General features: G+C 39.9%; 1 protein-coding gene across 2 annotated transcripts in view; it reads right to left on the reverse strand.

Annotated features, from left to right (window-relative positions):
• Nucleotides 1-1,871: 1,871 nt before the first annotated feature.
• The window catches only part of LOC103357748 (stromal cell-derived factor 1), a 30,408-nt gene continuing 5,230 nt past the window's right edge, over nt 1,872-27,049 (reverse strand). Inside the window, exons 2-5 of one of the 2 annotated variants that reach the window (XM_008282438.1) lie at nt 15,559-15,689; nt 12,831-12,948; nt 8,093-8,176; nt 1,872-5,411 (exon numbers count right to left, since the gene is read on the reverse strand). In XM_008282438.1, coding sequence (XP_008280660.1) covers nt 5,372-5,411; nt 8,093-8,176; nt 12,831-12,948; nt 15,559-15,625 — 309 coding nt within the window. In that variant the 5' untranslated portion in view covers nt 15,626-15,689 and the 3' untranslated portion in view covers nt 1,872-5,371. Of the gene's footprint in view, nt 5,412-8,092; nt 8,177-12,830; nt 12,949-15,558; nt 15,692-27,049 lie in introns of those variants that run through there. The other variant, XM_008282437.1, reaches the window with a different exon arrangement.

The following is a 27,049-nucleotide window of genomic DNA, read 5'->3' on the forward strand; positions in this document are numbered from 1 at the left end:
TTCTCGAACCTCAGGTGCTAAAATATCAGACAGGGATGATGCTAATGGACATTACATGGACCTTTCTGCTGTACTTCAGTGGAAAAAAGAAGACTGGTTTAGCAGATTTTGGTTCTAAAGCAGAAAATGTCAATTGATAGTCCTGTTGAATTATTCATTGAGCCTCAAAGTGGTTCTTTGACGCGATGCAAGACTGTTAGCGTGAGGTTCTGGTTTTGCTTTTCGATTTTAACGGGTTATTTTGGTGAACCAGCAGCAGGACGTCTGGCCTCCAGTGTTTCGTTTTTCTCTGTGGAATGAGAGGTTGCATGATGTGCGGTTCAGCTTACTCCACCTGTCTGAGGCGTGGTGCCGCCAGATTTTATTACCGTCAAACCGAGTACGTAACTCCTTGTGACAGTTCTTGAAAAATTGAGAAATTTCTCATCTTCCCAAGACATTTCTGCTGGGCAATTTCCACTTCAGAGCTGCATAAATGGATGTTTAAAGCATAAATGTGAAATAGGCCGCTCAAAGTGTTGAACCCATGAAGCATCGACACTTTTTTACTTTTGCCATGGTGGCCCTGAGAGCTCCTCAAGAAAACACATGCAAATAGAAAAAAAACGACAGCAAATTAAGAAATGACCTCCATTAATATGACAGCAGATGCCCAGGATTTAAAATGAGATAACATAATCATTTACAAAAACACACTCCCAGATAGAGACACTGGCGTTAAGAGGAGATGTAAATTACCGAACCATGAGATCAGACAGTTTAAACAACCAAACAATTATGTTTAACCAATTTTCCAACAGTGCGGATGAGTAATTAATATCCATCCATCCATTATCCGTACACTGCTTAATCCTCATTAGGGTCACAGGGGGGCTGGAGTCTATCCCAGCTGACTCAGGGCGAAGGCAGGGGACACCCTGGACAGGTCACCAGTCTATCACAGGGCTACACTTAGAGACAGACAACCAAGCACACTCACATTCAAACCTACGGACAATTTAGAATCACCAATTAACCTCAACATGTTTTTGGACTGTGTGGGAGGAAGCCGGAGAACCCGGAGAGAACCCACGCTGCACATACAAACTCCACACAGAAAGATCCCAGGTGTCCTCACCGGCAACCTTCGAGCTGCAAGAAAACAGTGCTACCAACTGCGCCACCTTGCAGCCCATAATCAGTATATCTTCATGAATCACAAACTACAACTATTTGGTTGTGTAGTCTTTTTTTGTTGCACGTTTTCATATTTGGTTGCGTTTTCTCACTTTGCAGCATTTTTTCTAAATCTTGCAAATGTTGAGAAATTGGTTACAATACATTTTCTACTTTTCTTGTGTTTCCTTGTGTTTTCTTTAACTGTGCTATAGTTTATAGCTCATTATTAGATTTTCAAGTCTCATTATTTCAAACTCCCAACCCTCAAACCTTTGTCATCTTTTAACTTCTAATCTGGAGTAATCAAGTAACACCATTTTTGGCAGAATATTTTTGCAGTTCCCTTTTTCTGCAGAACTCCAATCTTACAGACAAACTGAAGCCAAAACTAATAGAAGAAAGTCAAACACAAGTTAAAGACCTGGAAGCTTTTCTCAGGTTTTGGACGAACAAACCAAAGACATAAAGTGTGAACTTTATGTCATGCTTATATGGCTTCAGGTCTGCTGGATGTTTAAACTGGCATTTGTTTGCTAATAGATCAACTGTGACACTTTAACAAGCCAGTAGTTTACTCAGGTGTTTGTGCAAATTTGTGTGGCATTTTTTTCCCCTGGCCCCCTATTGGTCAGAAATCACACAATGCTGCTTTAAATCAACAATCAGTACCAATAAACAGTGTTTTTGATGGACGAGACACAGATAGACATCACTTCATTTTATCTCATATGACTTTATTGAAAAATGGGCATGGATATCAAAGCTAAAATACTGTCTCTTGGTTTACAAACAGCAAAAATACAGAGAGTAATACATTTTACGTATATGAAGAATATGTGTCAGAAGCTGCCTCAAAAGAAATGAAGATATTTCACATTGTCTTGGGGTCCAAAGTTAAAACACACTTGGATTCATTTATGAACACGCTAACAGCAAGTAAATGTGAACCTGAATGTGTATTTGGTCTAAATGACACACGCACAAAAAAATACTAAATATTCTCTGTATAGTGAAAGTTAAATAAGATCGGCTCTGACATTGCAAGATCTACGTAACAGCACTGAAATTCTATTTATTAGATCTAATCGCTTATTACATTACATGGATCTTATTAACTTCTGCTTGGTAAACATATTTCCCATTAGGTTATCATAGTTTTACTGCAGGTAATGCAATCTCTTTAATATGTTATTGAGGTAACTATCAGATTAATCAATGAAAAAGATTGACTAGATGTGACTTTAGAGTTAATAAACTAATTACAGAAAAGATGGCGGTTTTGCAATCAGCGCACACACTGAATGAAATCTGACTTCTTTTTTATCTTTGCATATCAGTTTGTTTGGAAAATGGAATGCCTTTAGCTTATTCAGCAATGTTCTTACACAGATTAGCAAAATTACATTAAGATTGTTGATCATTTCTATTGCATTAATGGAGAAATTAATTAGATTATTGCACCACTGGCTGCCAACGTGATAAGATCATCACCAGTAAGCAGCCAGTCAGTAAATAGACTGTATAAAATGAAAAAACAAAAAAAAGACTATAACAATGTCCACAACTGCTTGGACTCCTGTAACAATTTTAGGGGGGGAACAAAAAGTCTAATTTCTGCAGCAGTTGAGTAAAATTGCAAAGAAAGCCTGTGGGGTGCTGGGAGTGTCCAGATTGAAAGCACATGCTGGTCGCTCGGCTCTCGACTGAAAGGTTTCGTTCTGTTTTGGCTCAGTGGCTCCGTTGACACATCATACATCAACCTGAGTATAAAAAAATTCAATCAAATGTTTAACGGGGAGAACTGGTGGGCTGAATAGTTTCCCAACTCATGTAACACAATGATAGCGGCTTTTGTTTTCCGTCTCTACATGTTGGACTTTTACAGATTTTCTACATCTGACTCCTTCTGAAAAGGAGAAAACCTCAAACTGGGAGAACAATGCATCATTTGCTCAGGATTTTATCCACGTTGTAGAAAAAAAAAAATCTCACAAGATGTGTTGCATACTGTGGATAGCATACTTGCAAACAAATAATTACAGATATGAGAAATACTGCATGAATCCTTAAGAAAATGAAGTTTAATACTGTTTCTAGCACTTCATTCAGTAGCCACTGCCTACTACTGTACATTGCAATTTTAAAAAAGCATTTAGTAAGATTATACATAATATAAAAATAAAAAAAAATACACTTAAAAGACACATCTGATAATAAAGTGGCTCAAATATATATAAAAATGGATAATCAAAAACGTTCTTTTTGCCACCTTGAACATTCCCTTTTCATCTTTCCGCTATTTTTTATTTTTTTTATTCCCCCCCTCCCCCACAATTTAGTAGCTTTTCATTCCTACCAAGGACAGGTGTTGGCATGAAAATACTGCAATAGTTTTTTTGTTTTTTGATGAACTCTTTTGATGAGGTGTAAACTGGTGTACTGCCTCCGTTTCTGAACAGAAAATATAATAGAAAGTCATGAATGTTGAGGTTTATATGCTACTTATTGTTGCATGTTTTACTGAATAAATATTTGGTCTCTGTTTATGTTCAATCAATTAAAAAAAAGCATTGATAAGTGTTTTTTTTTTGACAGTCTATAGCCTTCACATCTACTAACAACCCGCTTTCCTTTAAGTTTTTCACCTAAGACTTCCAACTACAGCCCTTTAAACGTTTGCTTGACCGGTAAAAAACATTACAGAGTTTCATTTAAGACATAGAGGTCACAACGTCTCGTCTTAAATGTTGCATAAAATAACATACAGTTATGTCAATGGCTCTGGCCCCTTGCACTGAATATATAGCACCATCAGATCAGTGCTTGTTTCTTAGTAGTTTTTGTTCCTGCACCAAGCTCCAAGACGACACCAGACTCGTGGTGTCGCGGTCTGCCCTGTTCAGTCACTGCTTGTGGATGGTTCACCTCATAGAGTGACGCCACTTCAACCTCAGATCGGAAGAAGCCTTTCACATTTATATCTGGAAAACCCACATCCAAAGTAGTTATTTGCGTTATACACATTAAGTATAGTATAATTACTATAATATCATAGAATATAATGAGTAGAAGTCTCATGGACATGATCATTTACCAGCTAGAATTAAATGTGTCCTAAAAATGTTCTGAGGCAGTTCTGCAAAGTTCTAATAATGTTTTCAGCTAAAAGTTTCATTAAAAAAAAAAAAAAAAATCGCTAAAGGTGCACTAAAAATGTTCTTGAAACATCACCTGAATGTTTGCATTGAGAATGCCCTTTCTTTGTTCTTATGTAATAATGTTTTTTTTTTTTTATGGAAGAACTTTCTCAACAGCAACATCAACAACAAACAACATTCTGTCTTCTGAAGCCTTAATAACATCTTAAAAAAGGTTTTTTCATGGTTGGTTTGAGAACGTTCTTCTGTTGCTATCATGGAACATATCTGACAGCATCCTCCAAACATCGTCTTAATGTCAAAACATTCTGTCTGAGATCATTTTAAACCTCATTGGAACATTATTGGAAATATCCCTAAAATGTTAGTGTTTTGAAAACATTATTAGAACTTGTAGGTATTGTTAACCACTGTTTTGGGAATGTTCTCTGCTTTGTGGGTTTGACTTGGATGATTTTTTTCCTTCGGTGGTTTTGGATTAAACAACCCTTCAGCTTACCAAACCACAAAAAGACATATCAGGGCAGAACCTGGCAACTAAGTCCCAACTGTACTTACTCCAAGGAAGCAGCTTGTATTTAAAGTTTATCTGACACCACATGGTTTTTGCACAAAGCCTTGCATGAGACAGAAAGCTAAAATTGTTCCTTTATAGCTGTGTGAAGCAAGAAAAATACTATATACAGGCACACAGTCAGAGTTAGCTCACGTATGCCACACTCAAACACACACATACATTCACTTTCTCTCTTTCTCATAACAGTCACTCAGCACCCATATCTGACATCGACATGCGTCCCGTCGTTCCAAGGTGTAATTGCACTTGGCGCTAACGTGGATTGTTGGAGGCGGCTGCTCGGACACCCAGAGGGATCGGTGGTGGCGCTCGGAACGGCATGGGTTTTGGCGGTGAAGTGCTGGTTCTGCAAGCAGGTCCAGGTACGTGGACGGGTACAATACAGCGTGTTTGCATACATCCATAGCAGTGACAGGGAGGTAAAGAGGTTCGACCTGGGAGCACCAGGCTCGACGACACGCGGGCCTTCTCCTGGGTTTTAGTTTTTCTTGTTGTTGCGTCTTCGGGACTTCTTCACCCTGGAGAGAGATTCAAAGGGATATTTAGTATTCAGACTACACTTCAGAAGCATGACATTTCTATTCTTCAGCTGAGCCCAATTTGAAAATGAAATGGACATTTTCTTTCAAATAGTTGTATAAGTTTCCCTCTAATTCAGCTGGAGGTATAGCGTTGTCCCATGTCCCGTGCCTGACCATCCTCAGTTTGAGTGTTGATTTTCGACTGAGTTGACCATGTGTAAAATCTGGAGTCATAGGCAACATTAGCACCGCTTTTCATAAAATCATTTGACTATGAGTTGGAAAACCATGACTTTTCTTTCAGCCCAGTAACAATATTGCATAACGCTTCCAGTTAAAGCTCCTATTGGTGCCAATCGCAGGAAAAAGGCAGCCTCTTAGGATGAACAAACTACCGAGCCACCGTGCAGCCCCTCAAGTGAGATCTGGACAAGCTTCCAGCACTCAGTGTTCCTAGGAGGTCTCTCACCCAAGTACTAACCAGGCCCGCCCACGTTTAGCGACCAGACAGGATCGGCTGTCATCACAGTGGTGTGGCCGTAAGCCTGGTGCATGAACTTTCCAAAAAAACTGGATTGAACTGAGGTGGAATGATCGATTACTGATATTGTTGGAAATCTTATTTTCTGGATTCAGTTTAAAGTTCTTTCAGTTTAAATAGTTTGTAACTTGGTCATCGCCATACAAATGCACAATTGGGAATTATTCTTGCAGTTTCTAAGGGGCCTCTGGATGCAATTGTACACATTTACAGGAAAACCTATACAGGCTTTAAATGCAGATGTTAGTTCTTCTTTTATGGAAACAATACAGGCACGAAAGCGGGTTCTAAACACATCATCATTGGTCATCTCAGTTGCTTATGAAAAAACCTCAATGGCAATCGTTTGCACAGTCATTGTACAAAACCCGCCCCCTGTTAGACAAGCAGTTGAGATTGGCCCGGCACGAGCGACGCCGGGGGTAACTCCGTTTGAACGGGAAGGAGGCCAGACGCATTCTGCCAGAGCAAATGAAAAATGAGCCCTCAGATTTGTCTGGTTCCCAGGCTGGAAACGTTGACTGACACACCAAAAAAAGGCCGAACGACTGAAGACGTTCAAAGTGGGCGTTGGGAGGTGAGGGCCTTCAAAAGGACAAAGGTTACTGTTGCGCTGTAAATTTGGAATTCATGTGACAATATGGTCTTTTGTTATCCAGTTTCGTCATCTAAAGCTTATTCATTTGAGAATCGTCTTTTCTTAGAGGACATGAATGTGCAACGGGGCTCTAGTGAAAAGAAGGAGGATGATGGTCTTAGCAGATCATTCGTGGCCCACAAACTGTTTTAAAAGGGGAATATTGCAGCATATGAATGTGATTTCAGTGGAGCTTTAAGTGAACATGAAACTGTGTGACGCTGACAAAGAGCAGCCACACTTAGAAAACCCTCCTTGCATCGTTTTAAAGATGAAGCCTTGTTTTAATTATATTAGAGGACATAAACACACGTACACATACAAATTCTGGTAAGTTAAAGTTTGCCTTTATGCTGTTATAGCGTAAGATATTTTGATGGCCATTTCTCATGTTCTTAACACTGCTCTTGTAACACAGAAGTTTAGTATGAACAGATGGAGCTTTTAAACTTTCTCATTAATGCCTCTAATTCTGAGCACCAGTAAAATACACTCAACACACTTCTCCTGCCAAAACACACATGCAATTTGGTTCATTTTCACATTGCTGGACTGCATGTTAACCTTTAAAACTCGGGTTAAAAAAAAGCCTGAAACATGGCTGCTTCTCTGCTGACATGCTGGAAACGTTCTGCGTGACAGTTATGATGTGTTACAAAAACTCGACTCTTAGCAGAAAGTACATTCTGAGACGCATGCAGTCGACAGAACATGAAAAGTCAGCGGTTGGTGTGTCTGACAGCCCGTTTGCTGCTCTGCTGCCTGCCAGCTCCAGTGACAACGTCAATTTAAAGCTACATTTTTTAGAAAATGTCAGCGTGCACGCAGGTTTTCGGTTGAAATAATAAAGAATGTGTCGTAAATCCTCCTATTTTTCATTGTTGTTTGTTTTCACATTTAGGTGTTTATGGAGTTTTAAGAAGCAGACTGCCGATAATGACCACCAGACATGTCGGGAACTTTTTTTTTTTTTTTTATGAGGAAGGCACATGTTTTAACTGCATCGCTCATTAAAACTTGAACGAGCTGCAGCAGTTCTTATTATATAACAGTTTATTCCCCGACCACGACAGCTCTGTTTGCTGATGTGCAATTAGTGATGACAATTGTGTGAAAAATGCTTTTTAGGAGTTAAAAAAAAAAAAGGTCAAATATAATGCAAGTGAGCTGAGAGGGTAAAAATTCTGAACATCTGTAGCTTCTTGGCTGAAATCGCAGACGTGATTATGAGAAAGAGGGAAGCGGACACACCAGGGGCAGATTTATCTCTATTCTTACTTGATGCTAATTATTTCACAGATAATAACTCAGCTGCTTACATCAACCGTGTCAACAATTTCAGAGAGTAAATGTCAGCAGGAAACTGAGAGATGGCCCCCTTTTTTCTAGCGACGGTTTATTTCTCCTTCGCAAGTTCTAAACTCAGAGGAGAAGGGCGCCGTATTTCATTCCTGTCTTTGTCAGTGATGCTCATGTTATTCCCAGAGTGGCTTTTCTTACTTGTTAATGGCGTTCTTCAAGTACTGCTGCAGCCACTTGGTCTCCGGGTTGATGCAAACCTCTCTGTTGCTCTTCAGCTTTGCACTGTGGGAGCAAAAAAGTAAAAATGATAAACACCAAAGTCAAAGCGCAAGAATTGATAGTGTTACTGCTAAAATGTTAGGTTTTTAGCACAGATTATTACAGATTTCCATTTTCTTCTACAATTTCCACACTTATACTTGCATGAAGCAAGAGCAGCAGAGATAAAGAGGAAGCTGAAAGTATTTGAATCAAACCCAAAATTCGCATGTAATAAATCAGATTCAAGGACAACGACCGGAAGATATTTTCACCTCCTTTGTAGCTCGACATCCGGTGATGGTGTACAGCGCAGAGATTCTATCTACTTTATTTGCTGTGTGGTCAACCAAACTGTAACAAGACCTCTTAGTAACCTCAACCAAATGTGACTGGCATTTTAATTAACGTGGATCCTTGGAGAAAAAAAAAAAAAAAAAAGAAGCTCATCCAAGTTTGTTCGTTCATTCATTCCCTTGTTCTTGGGGAGCAGTGCTTGTAGCTGTGCGTCCAAGGCAAACAAGGGCGCTGCAAAGTGTGTAATTCTTGTTATTATTCGGTGAGATGCAATGTTCCCTTCACAGTGCTTGAATACAAAATTAGAAATGTCAGTAAAGTTTCTGCTACCAAACATGCCTTAGATTTATCTCGATTAAACAAGTTTCAACTCTGTGATGCATAAATTGCTGAAAACTATGGCTGCTTGCAACAAAATGAAATTAATTAAAAACCCACAGTAGCCCATAATTTGGATAATGGTCTGAAATTAGTAGTTATTCAACCCAATTTTTAAACTTAAAGGCCCCATAAGGAACATATGTAATCCCCAGATGACAATTTGTCTTTGGGTGAGTAAGCTGAGGAGAAGCTATGTACCTGTACATCTTCATCTAAATTTTAATTAATGGTCATTTTAACAAAAGCTCAAGTTAATCTCCACAACACATCTCAGTTAAAACCAGAGGATCAGGACTTAATCAACAAGCTGTCATCTCAGAGTCAAGAGTAAAGCGATCACAAAGGTGCTGCTTCACCTGACAACAGTGTTTATTTCTAACCAAAAATGGAAACCAAACTCCTGTGTTACTGCACATCGCAGCATGAAGCAATATTTATGTTTCTTGTGTAATAAATCAGGAGGAGCTGCTGAAATGAGCGCAGTATGTCGGGATATTATCTGAAATTGCTCACGCGGCTTGAGCTCAGGAACACCTCGGCTAAGCTCGAAAGATCTCAGCACATCCCACGACACACCCGAGCTCAACAGCCAGAGGATCGGCGCTCATAACAGGCTGTCACCGCGCGGCCGGCCGGTGAAAAATCACAGCCCTCTGTTTCCACTCAGGGACAGCTGAGGGTCAGGACTCACATCACAAGTCGCACCCGGACCGTTTTGGTTTGTAAAACTGTCGCTGCGCCGAACACTGAACATCTTCACACGTCGGCTCGTGTAAACTTTGTGTCTGAGAAAGTGTTTTGATCAAAGAGGTGTGATTTTAAACCCTTGAAAGGCGCAGATTAACAATCCTGCGCCTTAAACAAGATAAATCTCACATCAGAAGGTGCGTTTTAGTCACCAGTGCAGACACCGTTAGAATTATTACGCTTTCTGCTGCTCTTTTAGGGCGCTGGAAAAGAATTTGAGCTCAGTTTATCAACAGATTTGTTCACGTAAAACCATTTTTTGAGTGCAAGAACTCTGTAGATATATTTTAAATCACATTCACTGTTACTTTGAAGTCATTTTAGGACATTTTTTAAGTTATTTACAGGATGAAATCTTTGATATAAATAAACACAAAACAGGTAATCAGAACTTTTTCATTGAATTTCTGTTTAATTTTGGTTTGTTAGCTGTTTTATGTTGTTTATCTGTAGCTCATGTGTCATTTTTTATCCTAAGGAAGAGATTTTACAAACCTAAATGAAGCTTTATTGGGGGAAATGATCAGAAATCTAATTTTTTAAAAGGTTTTTACAGTTTAACATTAGTTGTGGATCTTTAAAATATTTTCTTCCTAGATTTTGACAACTTTCATAAAATTAGAAACCAAAATGCTGACTTTAGTTGCCACTAAGATGCATATTGAAGCATTTCCTCAAACAAAAGGAGACTTTTCTTTTGGAGACGTTTAGTTTTTTTAAACCGGCAGAAACAGAAATCCTTCTACGTGCTTCCAAATGTGTCATCAGAGATACTTTCTCCACTCGTCTGATGAACGGTATTGACTCATCTGGATGCGGCAGTGACAGAGTGTGTGTGTTCTTGTGGTTTCTGGCCTGTTGATGGAGATTTGAGCCACATATTTAGGAGAGGATTTGTTCTGCTGTCAGGGGGGGAAGGTTTTTTTCACCCCCCTCTTCCAAACATGTGGATATCACACCTCGGTGGCAAAAGGTCGTGCAAGAGAGTTAACAACTCGGAGGTGTAGCGCCTCACTGCTCCCCTTTCTCCTCCCTCCATCTCCATCGCACTGCTCTGTAAATTAAACACATTCCTCTGCTCCCCTCTTCGCTGCTTTCCGATTCCCCTCCAACCTCGCTACCCCTCTAACGCCTCACCTCCTCTATTCCTCACCCCGTTTAGCTGCAGACACACGAGCGAATGAGCAAATGGCCCTTCTGAGCTTAAAAGATCAGCTCAGGAGCATCAATCTAAGCATCAAATCCCTCAAAGCTAACAGTCAGGAGGCCAAACAGCTCCGTAACTGGATCTGTGTTTGCTTTTTCCTCCGGGGATGTCCCCCCCTTTTTCCTTTTTTTGTAAATTTTATTAAGGGTTGCCGGCTCATCCGCTCGGAAGCTCTGCGCTGTTTTGATGTGTCTCCCTTCATCCTGTTTATCTGTCTGCTTGTCTGGGTGACCAACCGAGAGCCTAAACCCTAATTGACTTGGCTGGAATTTGAGGGCCGGAGTTCCACAAGCAGCAGGTAGTAATTACTTCACAGCAAGTTAATACCAACAGCATGCTGGGATGGGTGAGGCGGGGGGGAGGATGAGGACGCACGGTGGGACACAAGGGAGGGGGAAAGCTGGTGTAGTGTTACCGATTTTCTTTCATCTGTCTCAATAGAGATATCGGAGAAGCGTTCCTCATCCGAATGACTTCTTGACTCCTCTGGCGGTTTTCTGGAGGGAGGTTAGGGAGAGTTTGCGTCCCGGCCGGAGCGCTGTGTGTCCTCTCTGACCTTTTGCCATTCGGTCACCCTCTTCCAACAGCCCCCCCCCCCCCCCCTCTCCGTCCCTTCATCCTTTTCTGGCAGAAGCCCCACAGCCTTTTAGCCTTTTGGCTGTGAGGCTTCTGCTGTCTTGCTTTTCTATAGCCAACAAATGAATGAGGCTTTTTAGTTAATGTGTTCCAGACCAGTGACATTATACTCAATGTTGCAGTTTCAGGCGGGAAATTACGGAAAAAAAAAAAAGTGGATGAAGGACACAGGGGGTCAGCAGAAATACAAAGGTAATCACTTTGACCCTTAATTATTGCTTCCTTTGCAAAACATAAATGGCCCCCTCGAGCTCTGGCTGTTACCGCTTTCCTCTTTCTGAGTGGATTGTGTTGTTTTAAACGGAGCCCTCTCACTCAGGAAAGAATAAGGATATCAACACCATACCTCACACGTACCCCACACAATGGATTTAATTTACCTGCATTTTCTCATTTTTGATGTATAAATAAAGCCACAGTTAGTTTTCACACAAAAGCAATGCAATGAAATCAAATTTGAGTAAGTTTTCTAAGCATTTTATATCAGTTTCCAAGAATTTCTCTAAGTGAAATTTGAAGAGAAACTGTGCTATCAATGACAGAAAATGAAATTATCTTACATACGTCAGTGTCCTATACACATGCATGTGCATATATCATCAAATACTGATTTTTTTTGGAGGATTTCAAACCAGTGGAGCTGTTGTACTGTGTTATAGAATCTATTATATTGTAGAGATCAGTAATTACTGAAAAAGCCAACGTATTCTTGCTTATTCCAGTCATTTCATCCTATTTTTATTTTTATCCTTTAAAGCATAACTGTTTACTATATTTCTAATGATTTTCTGCATTGATTACCTTCTTATCACTTTCAGAACAACATACTCACTCGCAAAAGCACAGCATAGTCATCAGATATGATCTAATCAGCTTAATTCCACTTGATCTGTTGCGGTCACCTAAATGTTCAGTGCCACTGGGTGGAATTACTGTCACAATGGTCGCCTTACATTTGTGCTGCTGCTGATGAAGAGATAAAAGCACTGCGGCTCACTTCAACACCATGTTCTGCAGTCTTTAGATGCACTGCTGAGGCGGCATCGTATTCATACAAGCACAGTGTGTGGATGGAGCAGATGAGAATCAGCCTTAAACTACAGTCACCAACTGTTTTATACCATGCATGAGACCACAATAAAAGAAGGGTCCCTAAGTGATTTGGACAAGCTGCCCTTAATCTTTATGCACAGCTAAGATTTTAGTGGCTTCATTTTCCTTCTAAAAGCCACCCTGATATTTCCAATCAGCACAGTCACTAAAATTCACCTTAATACACCAAAATGTAAAAGCATCAACTAAAACAAGCCACATGAGTGACAGACTCATTAAAACTTCACCGGACAGTTACACCAGGAAACACATTTCTTCACGTTAATCAGCCCGGTAACCTTAGACTCATTTACTTACATGACTTGGAAGGGGCAGTTGGGTGTGTGGAGAAACTTGAGCTCCTTGATGGAGCGCTGAGGAACCGTGTTGAGGGTGGAACGACACCAGCACCGCTCAACCAGACTGATGGGCTTTGCTGCAAGCACACGACAAGGAAAATGACAAATCAGCATTGGGATGAGGAAATGAGAACATGAAATGAAAAGAAAATAAGTACCGACTGGTCGTATGGTAAAACATTCAGATGCTCAAATTAGTCCCTCATGTAACAGCATTGTTTAAGGTTGTCTTACTGTTTAACAAATATCTTAAACACTGATCAGAATGAGACCTTTAAAGACTATTTAAAGCATTAAAGTTCACTTTATGGCTCTGAAATCCAAAGTCCAGACAGACAAAACTGCATCAGCCTCCTTTTAATATTAGTTTATGCTAAACAGCAATCTTTTGGGAGCAGAGGAGCAAACACTTAACACGGAAACATATTCAGAAGCTGCACTGTTCATCTATACATCAGTAAAATGTGGCAGAAGTTCAACCTGAAGACAGATTAAACTATTTACCTGACAAGTGGAACTAACTGTGATCCAAAAGTAGTAGAAGATTAAAAAAAAGACTAACATGAAGCGCTGCCAAAAATCTTGGTTCTCTGCTTATTAAGGGGTCATTTTTGTTCATACAAGGATTTAAATAGTTACATCAACTTAAATCAAAATCCGAATTCAAACACAGTAGCTTCTAATTCATTTAAGGTGTGATCAGAAGCATGTTCAATCCAGTGTAACAAATCCTTACAAAGCATGGGAATGTACGAGTTTACCTGCTACTTCTCTGAACAACATGTTCATTAAAAAGAGATTAGCCCTTTCTGACCACTTTCACACACACACACACACACACACACACACACATGCACAATTTTAGCTTTTCACTCCCGGAGCATTCAGCGCTGGCCTCTCTAAAGGAGAAGGGTCCTCAGCATTCAATTTCCAATATTCGCCTCTTTTATGAAGGAGCACTCTGCGGCTCAGACGGCATCAACAGCCTCTGCGGAAATCACCTCGAGTACATTCTTAAAATGATTACAAATCACCCCCGCGCCTCCATGGTGGCTCGTGGGGGCCCCGAGGATCACAGATGCACACTAATAACTCAAAATACTTTCGCACTTATCCGCCCTTTTTTTTAAAAGAAAAAAAAAACTGAGCTTACAGAGTTTTGAAAGAAACGATGATGGTTGTAAAAATGTCATTGAAAAGATGAAGGGAATCGCACTGCAGTAAAACTTAAAAAGATTTAAGAAACCCGCCGGATAGCCATGAAATGAATCATTGTAATAGGGTTTAACTGAAAAAAACCACTTCACTGAAGCTGCAATGTAGAAATGAGACAATTATCACATATTTGAAACAAATTGCGACGACTCAGTCTTTGTTTTAGCCCTTTTCTGCTCAAATAAACATCCGAATGACTCAAAATCAAGTGCACCTGATAGTATAACTAACAGACCTTTGTTCTGGGGTTCAGCATATTCCCATTGATATGCATGTGTACAAAGAAACGCCAAATGTCATGCCACAAATGGCTAAATCCTCAGTAATATCGGCCCTAATGATTCACACCCATTCAGGCTCTTTTCTCATGCAAACTAAGGGATCATTATGCAGCATGCAGCACCAGGGCCAGAAGCGACCATCCCCTGCTATCACCACCGCATTGTTTATCCCTAATTAGAAACTAATTATAAGAAAGCAAAGAGAAAAGACAAATACACACATTTAGACCTAACTCTTTAATATGCAATCAGAGCTCTGACCGGGGCTGAAACAACAAGCTTAGCATAACGCAGGCCAGGCGACTCAACACCCCGTCTTGCTCCCTACCAAGGTTAACATGTGGGAGGCTAATGTGGGGTCACTGCAGAGGCGGCACTCTGGCTTTGATGCAGGATTTTACCCCGAAATACTGAATATGATGAATACCTGAATCACCGTATTTCATGCTTTTATAAATATGTTGCAAAAAGCTGCTCAAGTTTTGTAGATTCAAGTTGCAGATTACAGTCTATAACTTCTGCCATCAGTGCTACCAGTGGTCGTTTCTTGATTATTTTCATTTAAGGTTAACCTCCTAATTAGTTTCTTAATGATAAATCTGAAAATGAAAATAAATCACAAGTCAAAACAATCAAAAACTCAAAGATATTTAAAGAAAAATTTGCATAAAGAGAGCAAAAGTAGTTATTCTTCTTCTTTGGAAAAAGACTTTAACAATTAATCAATTTCCAAAATAGTTGCAGCTCTACAATAATCAATATTTGGAAGTGTAGTCTACCGTCTAGTATCTACAGTTTCAATTTCCGAAAACCCGTCCAAATAGCAGGAAAGCAGAGCTCATGACTCAAGAACCAAAGGATTTGTCAAAAACAGCATCTTTCAAAACCTTTAAAATTCTGACAAAGATGGTACAAGTTAAGCTTTGGCAAAGACAAAGAATGTACGAAACCCAGGACATCCTTCACATTTGGATTTAGACTCTCAGTAAGTTTATAAAAGCCATAAAAAAAAGTTCTCATATAGCCAATACTTTACAAAATCCAAATGTGAGAAGCTCCAGCATCCAGACCATCAAAGCATCTTTTCTGGCAAAAATTTCTTTCAGTCAGAATCAACCCCCAAAAATGATCAACTCAGCAACATCTCTAAAGCATTTACATTTGCCCCAGAGTTTCCTCTCTCGGACTCACCGTTGGAGGTTGGTGCATGTGTGGCCACGGCCAGCAGAGCCGTGAGCGCCAGCAGTTTGACGTCCATGGTGGTGGGCTTTACGGGCCGCAGGAGGGCTGCTTCTCTTTCTCTGTTACAATCCAGGGCACGACTGTGGCCGTCAGCTCTGCTCTGCTCTGTGTTAAATCTTCAGATGGTAGAGAGAGAGTGAGAGAGAGAGAGAGAGAGAGCCGGCAGAGGGAGTCCCACTTTCTCAGGAGGGAGGGAGGAAGAGGGGTCCCAGCCGGAGAGGAGGGGAGGTGAGAGGGGAGGAGGGTGAGGAGGGAGCGGCGGCGAGTCAGTAGAGACTTCCTCGATTGTAAATGTGTTGGCTGGGAGTCAAGGAGAAAGTCTGAGGGCAGTTCTGTCTCGTTCTTCATTGATTTTTTTCAATCATTTTCAGCCTTTTTCTGTCATTTTCTGTGTCAGAGTTGCTTTATTGAGTCTATTTCATCTTATTTTTTGTGCTTTTTGTTCGCCTTCTTGCTTGTTTTTCTTTGCTTTTCCTTGCTATTTGTAACACACTCACACTGATACAGTACAGGCAGCTTCCACCCGTCACTCACAGCCTATTGTCAAAGGCAGAGCTCCCTGCTGTTGGACTAATATTGTCGTATATTTCAGCTGAGTGTTGTGTTATTGTTTGCTTGGACACAGACTACTCCCTCCACTCTCTTTCTTTCTTTCTTTCTTTCTCGTCATCTGGCTCGGCTCCCATCCATGACGCCTGCTTCGTGTCTTTATTGGGCTCCACAGGACTTTCACTGTCAGCTCGTTGATGAAACCATTAGAGAACCGTTTAGGCGTCACATTCGTAACATTAATAGGAGAAAGGAAAAGTTGTGTTGAATAAAAACGAGAGGGAAAAAAAAATAAAAGACAGATCTAGTAATTTTGATCTTTTGTAACTCTGCAGACTTTTTCAGTTGGTCAAAGATGATTAAAGACAAGTTCAGGTTTGGAGCTTCTGCAATGCAAATAAGTGCAAAATAGATTTTGTCCACAGTTTAATAGATCAACTCAAGAAAAACTACATTTGCATGACAGACATCATGAAAGAAATCTGTTTTTCATCATAAGACAGGAGCCCTGTTTTTGATTTTTTTTATACAATAAATACCCAAAGTCATAAAATATCAACATAGTTTGAGTCTGGCAAGATGAGCTTCAGCTCATCAGTGATTTTAATAAAAATGTTTAGTTTCTCAACAAACGGGCAAAAGGTTCAGGTCAGAAGGGAGGAACTGCAAAATAACACAATCAATATGTTTATGTAAAATTCAAACTAATTGTCATAAGCAGCTGGAAGTGCTTCCATGTTACAGCAACATGAAGCAGCAGATAGTCATAAAATATAAAATTTACGAACAAATCTAAAAGGAAGTAATTCATGAAAGGGAAAATGACAGGAACTTTCCATGTGAATAGTTGTCATTTTGGCAGATTTCTCTCATAACTTTTTGAAATTATGCTTAAAAACCTTATATAAAACAAAATTAGAGATAAAAACTTTGGGTAAAAAGTTGATTTAATGCATCTCAGTGTTACTCTCGAGTGGCTGCTTTTATGTGGTATGTGCTAACAGCAGAAACATTCAGCGCTAATGGAGAGGATGTTGCATCAAGTGGGGAGCAAACAAAGCTTGAAGAGACAGATGTGAGTCCTCGCATGTTCTGCAAACACTTTAATTTGACTGATGATCTGATGGAGGACTTCCACATGGAACGGAGGCGCAGATGTGGAGGTGTCGCTGTACAGCATGCATGTTGATACATGTCTGCGCATGCGTCTGCAAACATGCATGAAACTGGGCACGTTTCTGTCTCTCGTCCCCCTCGTTCTGCTGCATTGAATCCAGCAGCTGGTGAAATGAGACTGGTTTTCATGCCAGGACTTGACGCCTTTTTCTGTCAGAGCAGTTGGAGGTGGTTCAAGTGTCCCATCCGCCCTCACATGCAGCCCACCACCACCACCACCACCACCAGCAGCAGCAATAAAACCATACGCTGCTGAAGACCGCCTTTCAGTTGATACACTGAAATCCCTCCCCTGCAGTTTACAGGCCAATTCCACTGTTGCGTGCTGAGAGAGAGCTCGCAGGTCCGAGGCCTGCTGCAAGCTGTAAACCTGAGAGGGTGTTTACTGTTAGCCAGAGAGCTGTCCAACATAAGTGCCATTAACAGTGGGGAGATGAAATTGAGCTGTGAAGAGACAAACATGTAATTACCTCAGAGGAATTTACTCTGCCTTTTTTTTTTTTTTTTTTAATTTTATGATCCACATAAGTAGCAACACACAATTTGATTAACAGTTTAAAGATGGTTTACAGATGGTTTTTGTTATATTTGTGTGGACGTGCTGCCCCAATTACACAAACGATAGAACATTGATTTTCTAATTGACTTTCAGTGGTTTGAAGTAGGACTGCAAGGTGGCGCAGTGGTTAGCACTGTTGCCTCGCAGCAAGAAGGTTGCCAGTTCGCGTCCCGCTGAAGACCGAAATCTTTCTGCGTGGAGTTTGCATGTTCTCCCCGTGCAGCGTGGGTTCTCTCCGGGTTCTCCGGCTTCCTCCCACACAGTCCAGAAACATGTTGAATTGGTGATTCTAAATTGTCCGTAGGTGTGAATGTGAGTGGGCTTGGTTGTCTGTCTCTAAGTGTAGCCCTGTGATAGACTGGTGACCTGTCCAGGGTGTCCCCTGCCTTCACCCTGAGTCAGCTGGGATAGGCTCCAGCCCCCCCACGACCCTAATGAGGATAAAGCGGTGGATAGATAATGGATGGATGGTTTGAAGCACTTAAAATATTGAAGATTTTATTGTTTTTATAGCACTGAAATGTGTAAAGAATCAACAGCAGCAATGCTATTAGAGAGTGATATACATAGATATTTAATCAACTCAGTGTACAAATCAAGTATTCACAGTGTGTACAGAATATATACAGAATAAAAGAATCCTGAAAACTATTTCTGTGCTTGACTCCAGCCATTTCAAATATAGATTCACATGTGTAGCCAAAATCTGCATGTCAGTATTATAAGAAAAACATCTGATAGTTGTTAGAAAAGGGGGAAAAAATGCTTTTGAAATGAGGAAAGAACAAATTTATAACATGTGCAAAAGTTGACATGGCATGAAAAAGACGTCATGTTTTTAAAGGAGCACAAATTTATCGGTTACCCAAGATTAAACAGGACATTCTTTGGTGATGAATTATTGAAACAAATTATGTAATTGTCTCTGGAAAGCATTGCTGCTCCTGATTTAAAAAAAAAAATAATCATGTTGCAATACTATAAACACTAAAATCTCCATTGTTTTAAAGTAGGAGCAGAAGTCTGTTGTATATCAAACTAGTTATAAAACCACTTTCTCTTATTTTCATAATAGAAGCATCACATCTACACATGTATTTATGACGGAATTTTGTGTTGCTGCTTGATTGTAAAACAATAAAAAATAAATTGCTTGCTTGGTTTGAGGTAACAATCTTCATTTTACCTCAAACTAAACTCTGCTCCCCTCTATTGTATCGATGTGGGTTTGTAATGTACGTTTGCGGTTGTATGTGAAGCTCAGTTTCCACATCTTCAACATGCGTTTTCTTTCCATAATGCTGCGTTTGCCAACGTAAAGCCAGTCTGTATTATGTCCCATGCAAACACTAACATTTACAAGTTAGCTCAGGTAAACCCACAAACTACCTCAAACCTTGTCAGTCTTATCATCACATTGCTGAGGCTCGTATTTACTGAGTCACAAAAACAAATGTCAGAAGTGTTTTAGCCGCTCCAGCGCTAACATGCTGCAGGAGTGCTGCTGCTGCTGGGAATGTGCACGGCACGTTTACTGCCGACCTGTGGGACAACACTGTCACTTGTATCGCACGTGGGGTCAGAGGTTGGCGTTTCATGTCCGTGTATTGGGTTACAGGCAGTAGGAGCTGCCGGGTCTTTGTTCCGGACCGGGTCCTGATAGACGAGCTCGCACAAATGGCTGCCATGATGAGGGACATGATGGAGAGCAGATGAGTGCTTTCTGGTTTGAACGGAGTGTTTACATCAGGTCCACACATGCCACACATGCAGCGCCGCCCTACTTAAATTAAGTAATTGCCCAAATAAAGATTATTGGGTGCAATAAAACTTTTTCTTTTTCGCTGTAAATGTGATTATTTCTTGTAAAACAAAGCTTGGATCACAACAGGATATGAGGATGTGGCTATTCAGGAACTAATGAGGTTTTTAGTACGAGTAGAAAAACATCCAAACGTCTTTTTTGTTCTCTGGGAAAAAAGTCTGCTGCTTTCCTGTCTTGCTTCCACTTGTGGTTTCAAGTGGATTTTCACAATAAAGGAGCCTTAGAAGAGCGAATTTAAACACAGCTTAAAATCTAAACATACATCTAGTCATTCACGAATTAATATGGCACTTTGTCCACTTTATTAGCCATCTTTCATCAGCAGGTGTGTCATAGCACTTAAAACAAACCCACACAAATACATTATTGTCTTTCATGCACTTCCATGTAAAAATGAACCCAAATAAACACACCAATCTTCGCAGGGATCTCCCAAGTGACGGCAGATCCCCGCTTTCCTGATGGGATCTCTGCGAGGAGATTTGCTTTGTGGCTTCGGAGTTTATTGTGTTTGTCCAGCAGTTTGAGTCTGGTGCTGAGTTTTATTTTATGGTGGCAGAGCAGATGAAAGGTTTCCCTCCGCTGGGCTTAGATAAACAGTAGTTCACAATCACAGCCGGAGCTGTACGAGAGGCTCAAAATGTACCATATAAACACGCATTAATCAACATGTGGAGAAATTCCCAGCAGCGAAATAATATATCGGCTGCTGGATGGTAAAAAAAAAAGAAAAAAAATAGGGGAAGGCGTTGAGTAAAAGTTATGTCCTATGTGTAGTTAGTATAATGTATATGTAAGATTTACAGTGTAATGACTCTGGATGGAATTGGTGTAAGATATAGTGGATACGTATGTGTGTGTGTGTGTGTGTTTATGGTGTTGATGTGAAGCTGTGGTTGTGTAAACAGGATAAAACGGGGGTTTAAGGTGTGTGGGGGGTTGCAGGGGAGGGGATGGGTGTGTGATTTTTGGGGGGTCCTTGTTATCAGTTAGCACGTTTTTGCCCTGAGCCTCAGCAGCTGGTTTCTCAGGAGAACACACACACAGACAGACACGTAGAGTTGAGTTTCAGAGTTTTAGTTCATCAATATTGAATCAAATATTGGTGCAACAATCGTCTATTTAATCATCAGGCCACAACAGTGCACCAAAAAACTAACCTGTGCAGTTTATCTCAAGATAAAAGAGAAGTGGAACCAAGTATCCGGGTTGAAAACTAAAGTCTTTTTGTTTTTTGTTTTTTTCCACCAAACCACCTTGAAGCCCCATAACATCATGACCAAGACTATTCTAACATCTCAACTTTCAGAGTGGATTTCTGTGCAATACTTTCTTAAATTAGTGCAAAAAAATAAACAATTTTAGAATCAACATACTCACAGCAGTGTGAGTCAGTTGGCTGTTGGTTAAACATAATGTCAAATCTAAAATTACAGAAGGTTTTGCAAACACAAAAATTCTCCTCCTCAGATGCCACTGAAGGTCTTTTCGTTGGTTCACCAGTTTGTTTCCAAACTGAAATATATCTCAACAAGCATTTAGTGAATCACCATTAAATGTTGTACAAATATTGATATTTCTCAGATGATGTATAATAATAGTAATTTGGATGATATCCTGTTTTATTCTTTTCATTCTTTAGACATTTATTGACTTCAGTGAGTGTGTCTCAACAACCATGAGCTGGATCGCCATCGAACAGAGAACTTAGGTGCCTTGGTGTAGTGGTGTCTGAAGACGTTTGTATACTCTTAATTTATTGCGGCATTTCTTACAAGCATTAATAAAGGATTAATGCTTTGACGTATAAACAGATGGGACAGAAGAATTTGTGCATTTATAACTTTATCTGCTCGACTTCAAGGAGTAAAAATCGTGATGAATTTAACATCCGCCAGACGAGGTGCAGATTTTAGTCAAGACAACTGGATAATTATGTATTTTGAATGAACTATTCTGTATCTACAAGTCCATCCACAGACGAAAATTGGGCAACTGGTTTTAATGTATCTAAAGCAGTTAAAAAATATATCTTTTTTTTTTTTTTTTTTACACAGATATTTGTCGTTATTTTAAAAGTTTTTAGAGTTAAAAAAAAAACGTTTTCTACAGCTTTTTATAGTTAGGATGTAAGCAAATAGGTTGTGGCAAAATAGGGGAGACGACACAGGTATTGTCAGATTTTAACGTAAAGTTTTATTGATTGGTTAAATTAATTTATTCAAAGTGAGGTGTGTACGTCAGTGATGTCAGTAGTGTGGGTGCGGATGTCTGGATGTCTGGATGTGATGTGGTGCAAGGTGTTGTCTGATGTGAGAACCAAACCAAAAATGACAAACCACAAATCACGGGCATGAGGAGAGAGAGAGAGCCAGGAGCTGAGGGGTTGGCCCTTTTATACCTGGGAGCGCTGGGCCCGAGCGTGCCAATCAGGTAGGACCGCCCACTGAGGAAATAGCCAAACAGCTAAACACAGACAGCCAATGTGCCCAACCAACAGACTAGGTGGGGCCGTCACAATGTAAAAACAAACAAATGTGTCAAAAAAAAAACTCATGTAGGACACTAAATGTAATTGGTGTAAGTGATAAAATATGTCAAATGTCATTTGGACCTTTAAGCATACAGTAGAAACAGTAAAGTTATTAAATATTGAGGTAAAATACATGATAAATGGGACAACATTTATAATATAATGATGATACGTTAACTCTGATGGCACTGCTGAGATGACTTTTATTACTAAATCTATAATCACTATGTGCATAACACACAATGTTAAATGCAAAATTCTGCAAACGCTGAAGAAAGTAAAAGGCCAGTAACAGCATGGTGGTATCTGAACACCGATACGGCAGCCGTCTAGTGGAGTAGAAGAAACAATGATTACAGACTGAAGGGGTCTGAGCTGAACAAAACATGGAGAAAGCTCCTTATTGAATCCTTCTTGAGCATTTTAATCCCACATTTCCGTCCACATGTACAGCACATACAGTCAGAAAGCTATGGCTGCCTGCAGAGACAGATGATAAAGGACATTAACATTTGAATACGCGACTGCTTTTTAGGTAAAAAACGTCCTGAATGCGTTTGAAGTTTTCAGCCCTCCTTGGCTGTCATTTATGGGAGAAAGGCCTCTCAATGACTAATCCAGTTTACTTTGTGCCCGTCTGTGGAGGAGAGAATCTGGCATGACACCAAATGCCACTCAATAGATGCTTTCTCAAACAAAGGCAAAAAAAAAAAAAAATGGCTGCCCCTCCTCGGCCCTCCTCCTCCTCCTCCTCGTTTCCTGCCTGACAAGCACATTGAATCCGTCTCGTCTTTCATATATTTGTCAAGAGCATGGTTTGTATGTGACCCTGTTGCTATAGTTTCAGCTCCTGTATGGGGCAGGACATGTGTTTACTGTATATATTATGGGATGCTGAGAAAAGAGAGGGCGGTCTGGAGAGCTTGTGCCCTTTGGTGCCACATTCAAGTGAATGAGACTGTGTGTGTTTTTAATGCTGGGCAGTTGTCTAATTCAATTCTTGGGGAATTTCGGAGTTGAGGAGGCCATATGAAGGGATGGTCATCACCACTGCAGCTCTAATTGGATGGGATGTAGCGTGAACGCTCAGCGACCGCAGGCGTGTGGTCAAACCACATGGGTACGGCTCTGTGAGTGAGCGCGTATGTCTGTTGTGTGTTAACTCTGCTCTTCGTAGATCAGGACGGGAACAGAACACTTTGGACAAATCACAATGGATTATAAAACAAAGAGGCAAAAAATTCCTTTGATAATATTGGAATTCATTCCAATTATTTGTTCATCATCATGTTTCTGATTAAGTGCAATTAAGTTGTCATTTGTAGGATCCGGTGATAAATGATGACGATGAACTGATTTTGTACAGCAAACAGTGTGAAGGGCCAGCAGCAAAAGGAAAATATTGACCTCAGACAAATGACTGCATCACCCCCAAAAATGACAATCATTAGTGTAGATAAACTCAACAACTTAAGATTTAAATGCTGATTGAAAACAGAAAATTTTGTGATGGCATCAGTTTCCACATTGTATAGAAAACTTTCAATTAATGGATTTTTGTCCTTTTAATTTTTCAGATTTTTTATCCCCTTTTTTCTCTTTTCTGTATTTTTGAAATACAAGAAAACATTGATGAAAATGTATTGATTTTTTGTAAAAAAATCTAAGCTTTTCTTCACATAAATAGATTTTTAAAATAAATTCTCAAAATGTAGAACAACTTCACCAACACTTCCTTAATATCTAATAGATGAAACTGTTAAATTTAAGTTTAATACTGTAAATATATGTTTTCAAATCCGGATACAATGAGTGACTAAAGATAAAGAAGTATTGGTTCTGTAATTATGCATAATTCATTTGTGTAAATGAGAGATATCCTTAATAATTACAATAGTTTTAAAACAAAAATGTTGAATGAATGTGTTTTCATCAGTGTGCAATATCAATGAGCATTGGTTGTGATAACAGTGATAATTACTGTAGCAACTAAAGTAACAATAATTGCCATGGATACGTGGCCTACACATAGTTTGACAGTTTCTCAAAGGTAATTCCATCATTTCTAAAGTGAAAAATACTGTTTTTAGGAACAAAAGATCCACAAATTAAAATATTTTGATGTAAAATTATATTTTAAAACTGATTACACTTGATAGGATCTAAAATAAATTGTAGATTCTTGCAATTTGAAACCAGATGACTAGTATTACCATATATCTACTTTTTCTTTTAAATGTGCGATTATTATGTAAATATCTTACATTAAACATGAAAAGAGGGCGGGGGGGGATGTATGATCTCATGTAAAATTAAAATTTCATTTTCGTTTTATGTTATTTTCTGTTATTTTACTAATTTTTTTTCTAGTTTCCCAGCTGCACAGTTTTTGTTTAACAGTTTTTTCTTGCTTTGTTTTACAGTGTAGGAATACAAAAAATAGGATGTACAGTGTTTCAAAAATCTGAGAAACATTAGCAACATCACTTGAATGATTAGTGGCTGGTCTGGGATGCTATGTGCCATTTCACAGATCAAAACATTTTCTTCAGTTCTGTGCAGATGCATTAATGTGAACTGAGCATGATCACTACAGAGTTTTGGGTGTTCTCTTTTCGTGTCACTGACATCACATGCAGACTTCATCTGGATGTGACAGTTTTCATGACATCACCTCGGAGATTCCCGGTTAAAAAAAAAAAAAAAAAAAAAGCAACACACTAATAGTGGCAGCTGTTTGAATCGCCTCCTCCTTTCAAATTGACAAGCTTAATTTCCCTCAGTGTTTCTCAAGCCGAAGCTGACGGAGGCCAAGAAGACTCAAGGGGGGAAAAAAAGGAGATAAATTGAAACCACCAGGTTACATGGCAGAGCTTTAAAGAACATATCCCTCCACTGAGCTCTTTCAGACTCTGCAAATTATTGTTGAATCGGCCTGCACACATCTCCCCGCTTTGATAGTAACAGTTCTGCAAACAGCAGCATTAAGTTGAGTTCACTCTTTGCTCAATCTGCAGTTTGTTCAGCTCTGAAACAATCCACTGTGTAAAACCTGCTCAGTCAATAGATGCTGTCTTTGTGATGTAAATTACTTATGGGCTCTGAAGGCTTAATGCCATGTATTTCTGGCACATCAGGAACAAATGTGTTGGCTTTGGCATGCGCACATATAACTTCAGTTTACACATCCACACATTTTTCCAGGCTTCTCAGCGCATCTCGATCAACAAGCGGAGCAACGTCGTGGATCGAAGCCAGAGCTGAGGCCGGGCGGGGATGAGAGCTTCAGTGCTCTGGGAGGTCGCGACCCCGGCAGATTGGGCAGCCAGCATCGGTGTGAGTCCTCCCTGCTGCTCCCAGTCTGGCCAGACCTCACTGAGGCTTTGGCAGGTGGGCGGCCGGCAGCACTCTCTCTTTTTAGAACTTGTAAAAGCCACAATAGTTGACAGAATGTTTGTGCTTCTACAAGCCAACCTAATCCTCTGTTTAACAGACAAAGGCTGCTTTTGGACCAGGTGTTTTATTCCAAACCATTTGCCAAACAAGTGGTTGATATGGTTACGCTGCTGTGAAAGGTTGATTGGGTAAAATTGGTTTGTGAGACTGTTGCCATGGTTGAATATTAACAAAAGCCATCCACACTGACTTCTCTGTGCTCCAAATGCCTAATTTTCAACCCTCTATATAAACTTTGCATTGATTCTTGCATTGGACTCACTTTTTGCAATTACTCCCTCGTTTATTTTCTTCTGAAAAGGAAACTGGACCATTGATTCCATCTGATGTCCAAATGGAGATGTTACCAAGCCAGTTATGTCCACAGAACATGTAAATGAGACTTGGGCCACATTTACACATAGCCGGGTATTTACAAAAACTGATCTACGTTTTCAGAAAAAACATTGTTGACACCAGATCATTTTCAAAAAAATCTTAGTTTACACAAACTTACATAAACACACCGTTAAGAGCTGCTATGAGCATGCCAAACCTATAGGGGGCAGTGTAACTGGAAGCATAAAGCCATGCTAGCCAATCAGAATCCTTGAAAAAACCTAACAAAGAATGACACGAACTACTTCAACGATAATGGCGTGAGGGTCATTTGTTTGGACCGACAGAAAAGTGGAGCTACTTCTAAATGTGGCGTTAGAGTACAAAACAAGCGTTCGCACATATGTAAAAAATGAAAACCCACTGCTTTAACAGCATTCATTTCTATCACAGTAGCAAAACTGTAAACACAAAAACTCCTCTTGTCTACATGCAAACGTAAAGAAAGAGTTTTTCCAAATCTCCACTTTGGCTGGAGTTTTCGGTGACTTGTAGCTTTGTTTACATGTAAACCAAAGGCCCAAACGCGTTGAAATATCACCACTATTGCTACGTGTAAACGGGGCCTTAGTGTCCTCGTCCTGACCGGCCTCTGAGCTTTTTCTCCCCCGCAAACTTTCCCAGAACAGGTGTCTTGGCAACTTAACTGACTAATTTAGTATGTTTTAGAAAACAGGAGTATTGGTTTCCGTGTGAAAACTTTAGCTGCGAATATTTTGTGTCATTCAGATAACAGACTTCCATATGAGACAGATTATTACACGCAACATTCAGGAATTGCTTCTTTTTATTGTTGCCAATTTCGCAGAACCTCTCAGTTTTCTACCTTTCTCCCCCACAATTTGGTCATTTTCCTTGTCTCCAATCTTCATCCTCCACATCTCCCTGAATGTTTCTTGTCACCTACTTTGCCTCTTCTAATGTTACCAGTCATTTATTCTATCCGTCTTCGGACCACACTAGG

This window comes from Stegastes partitus, unplaced genomic scaffold, assembly GCF_000690725.1.
Source record: "Stegastes partitus isolate 25-593 unplaced genomic scaffold, Stegastes_partitus-1.0.2 Scaffold272, whole genome shotgun sequence".
Lineage (NCBI taxonomy): Eukaryota > Metazoa > Chordata > Actinopteri > Pomacentridae > Stegastes > Stegastes partitus.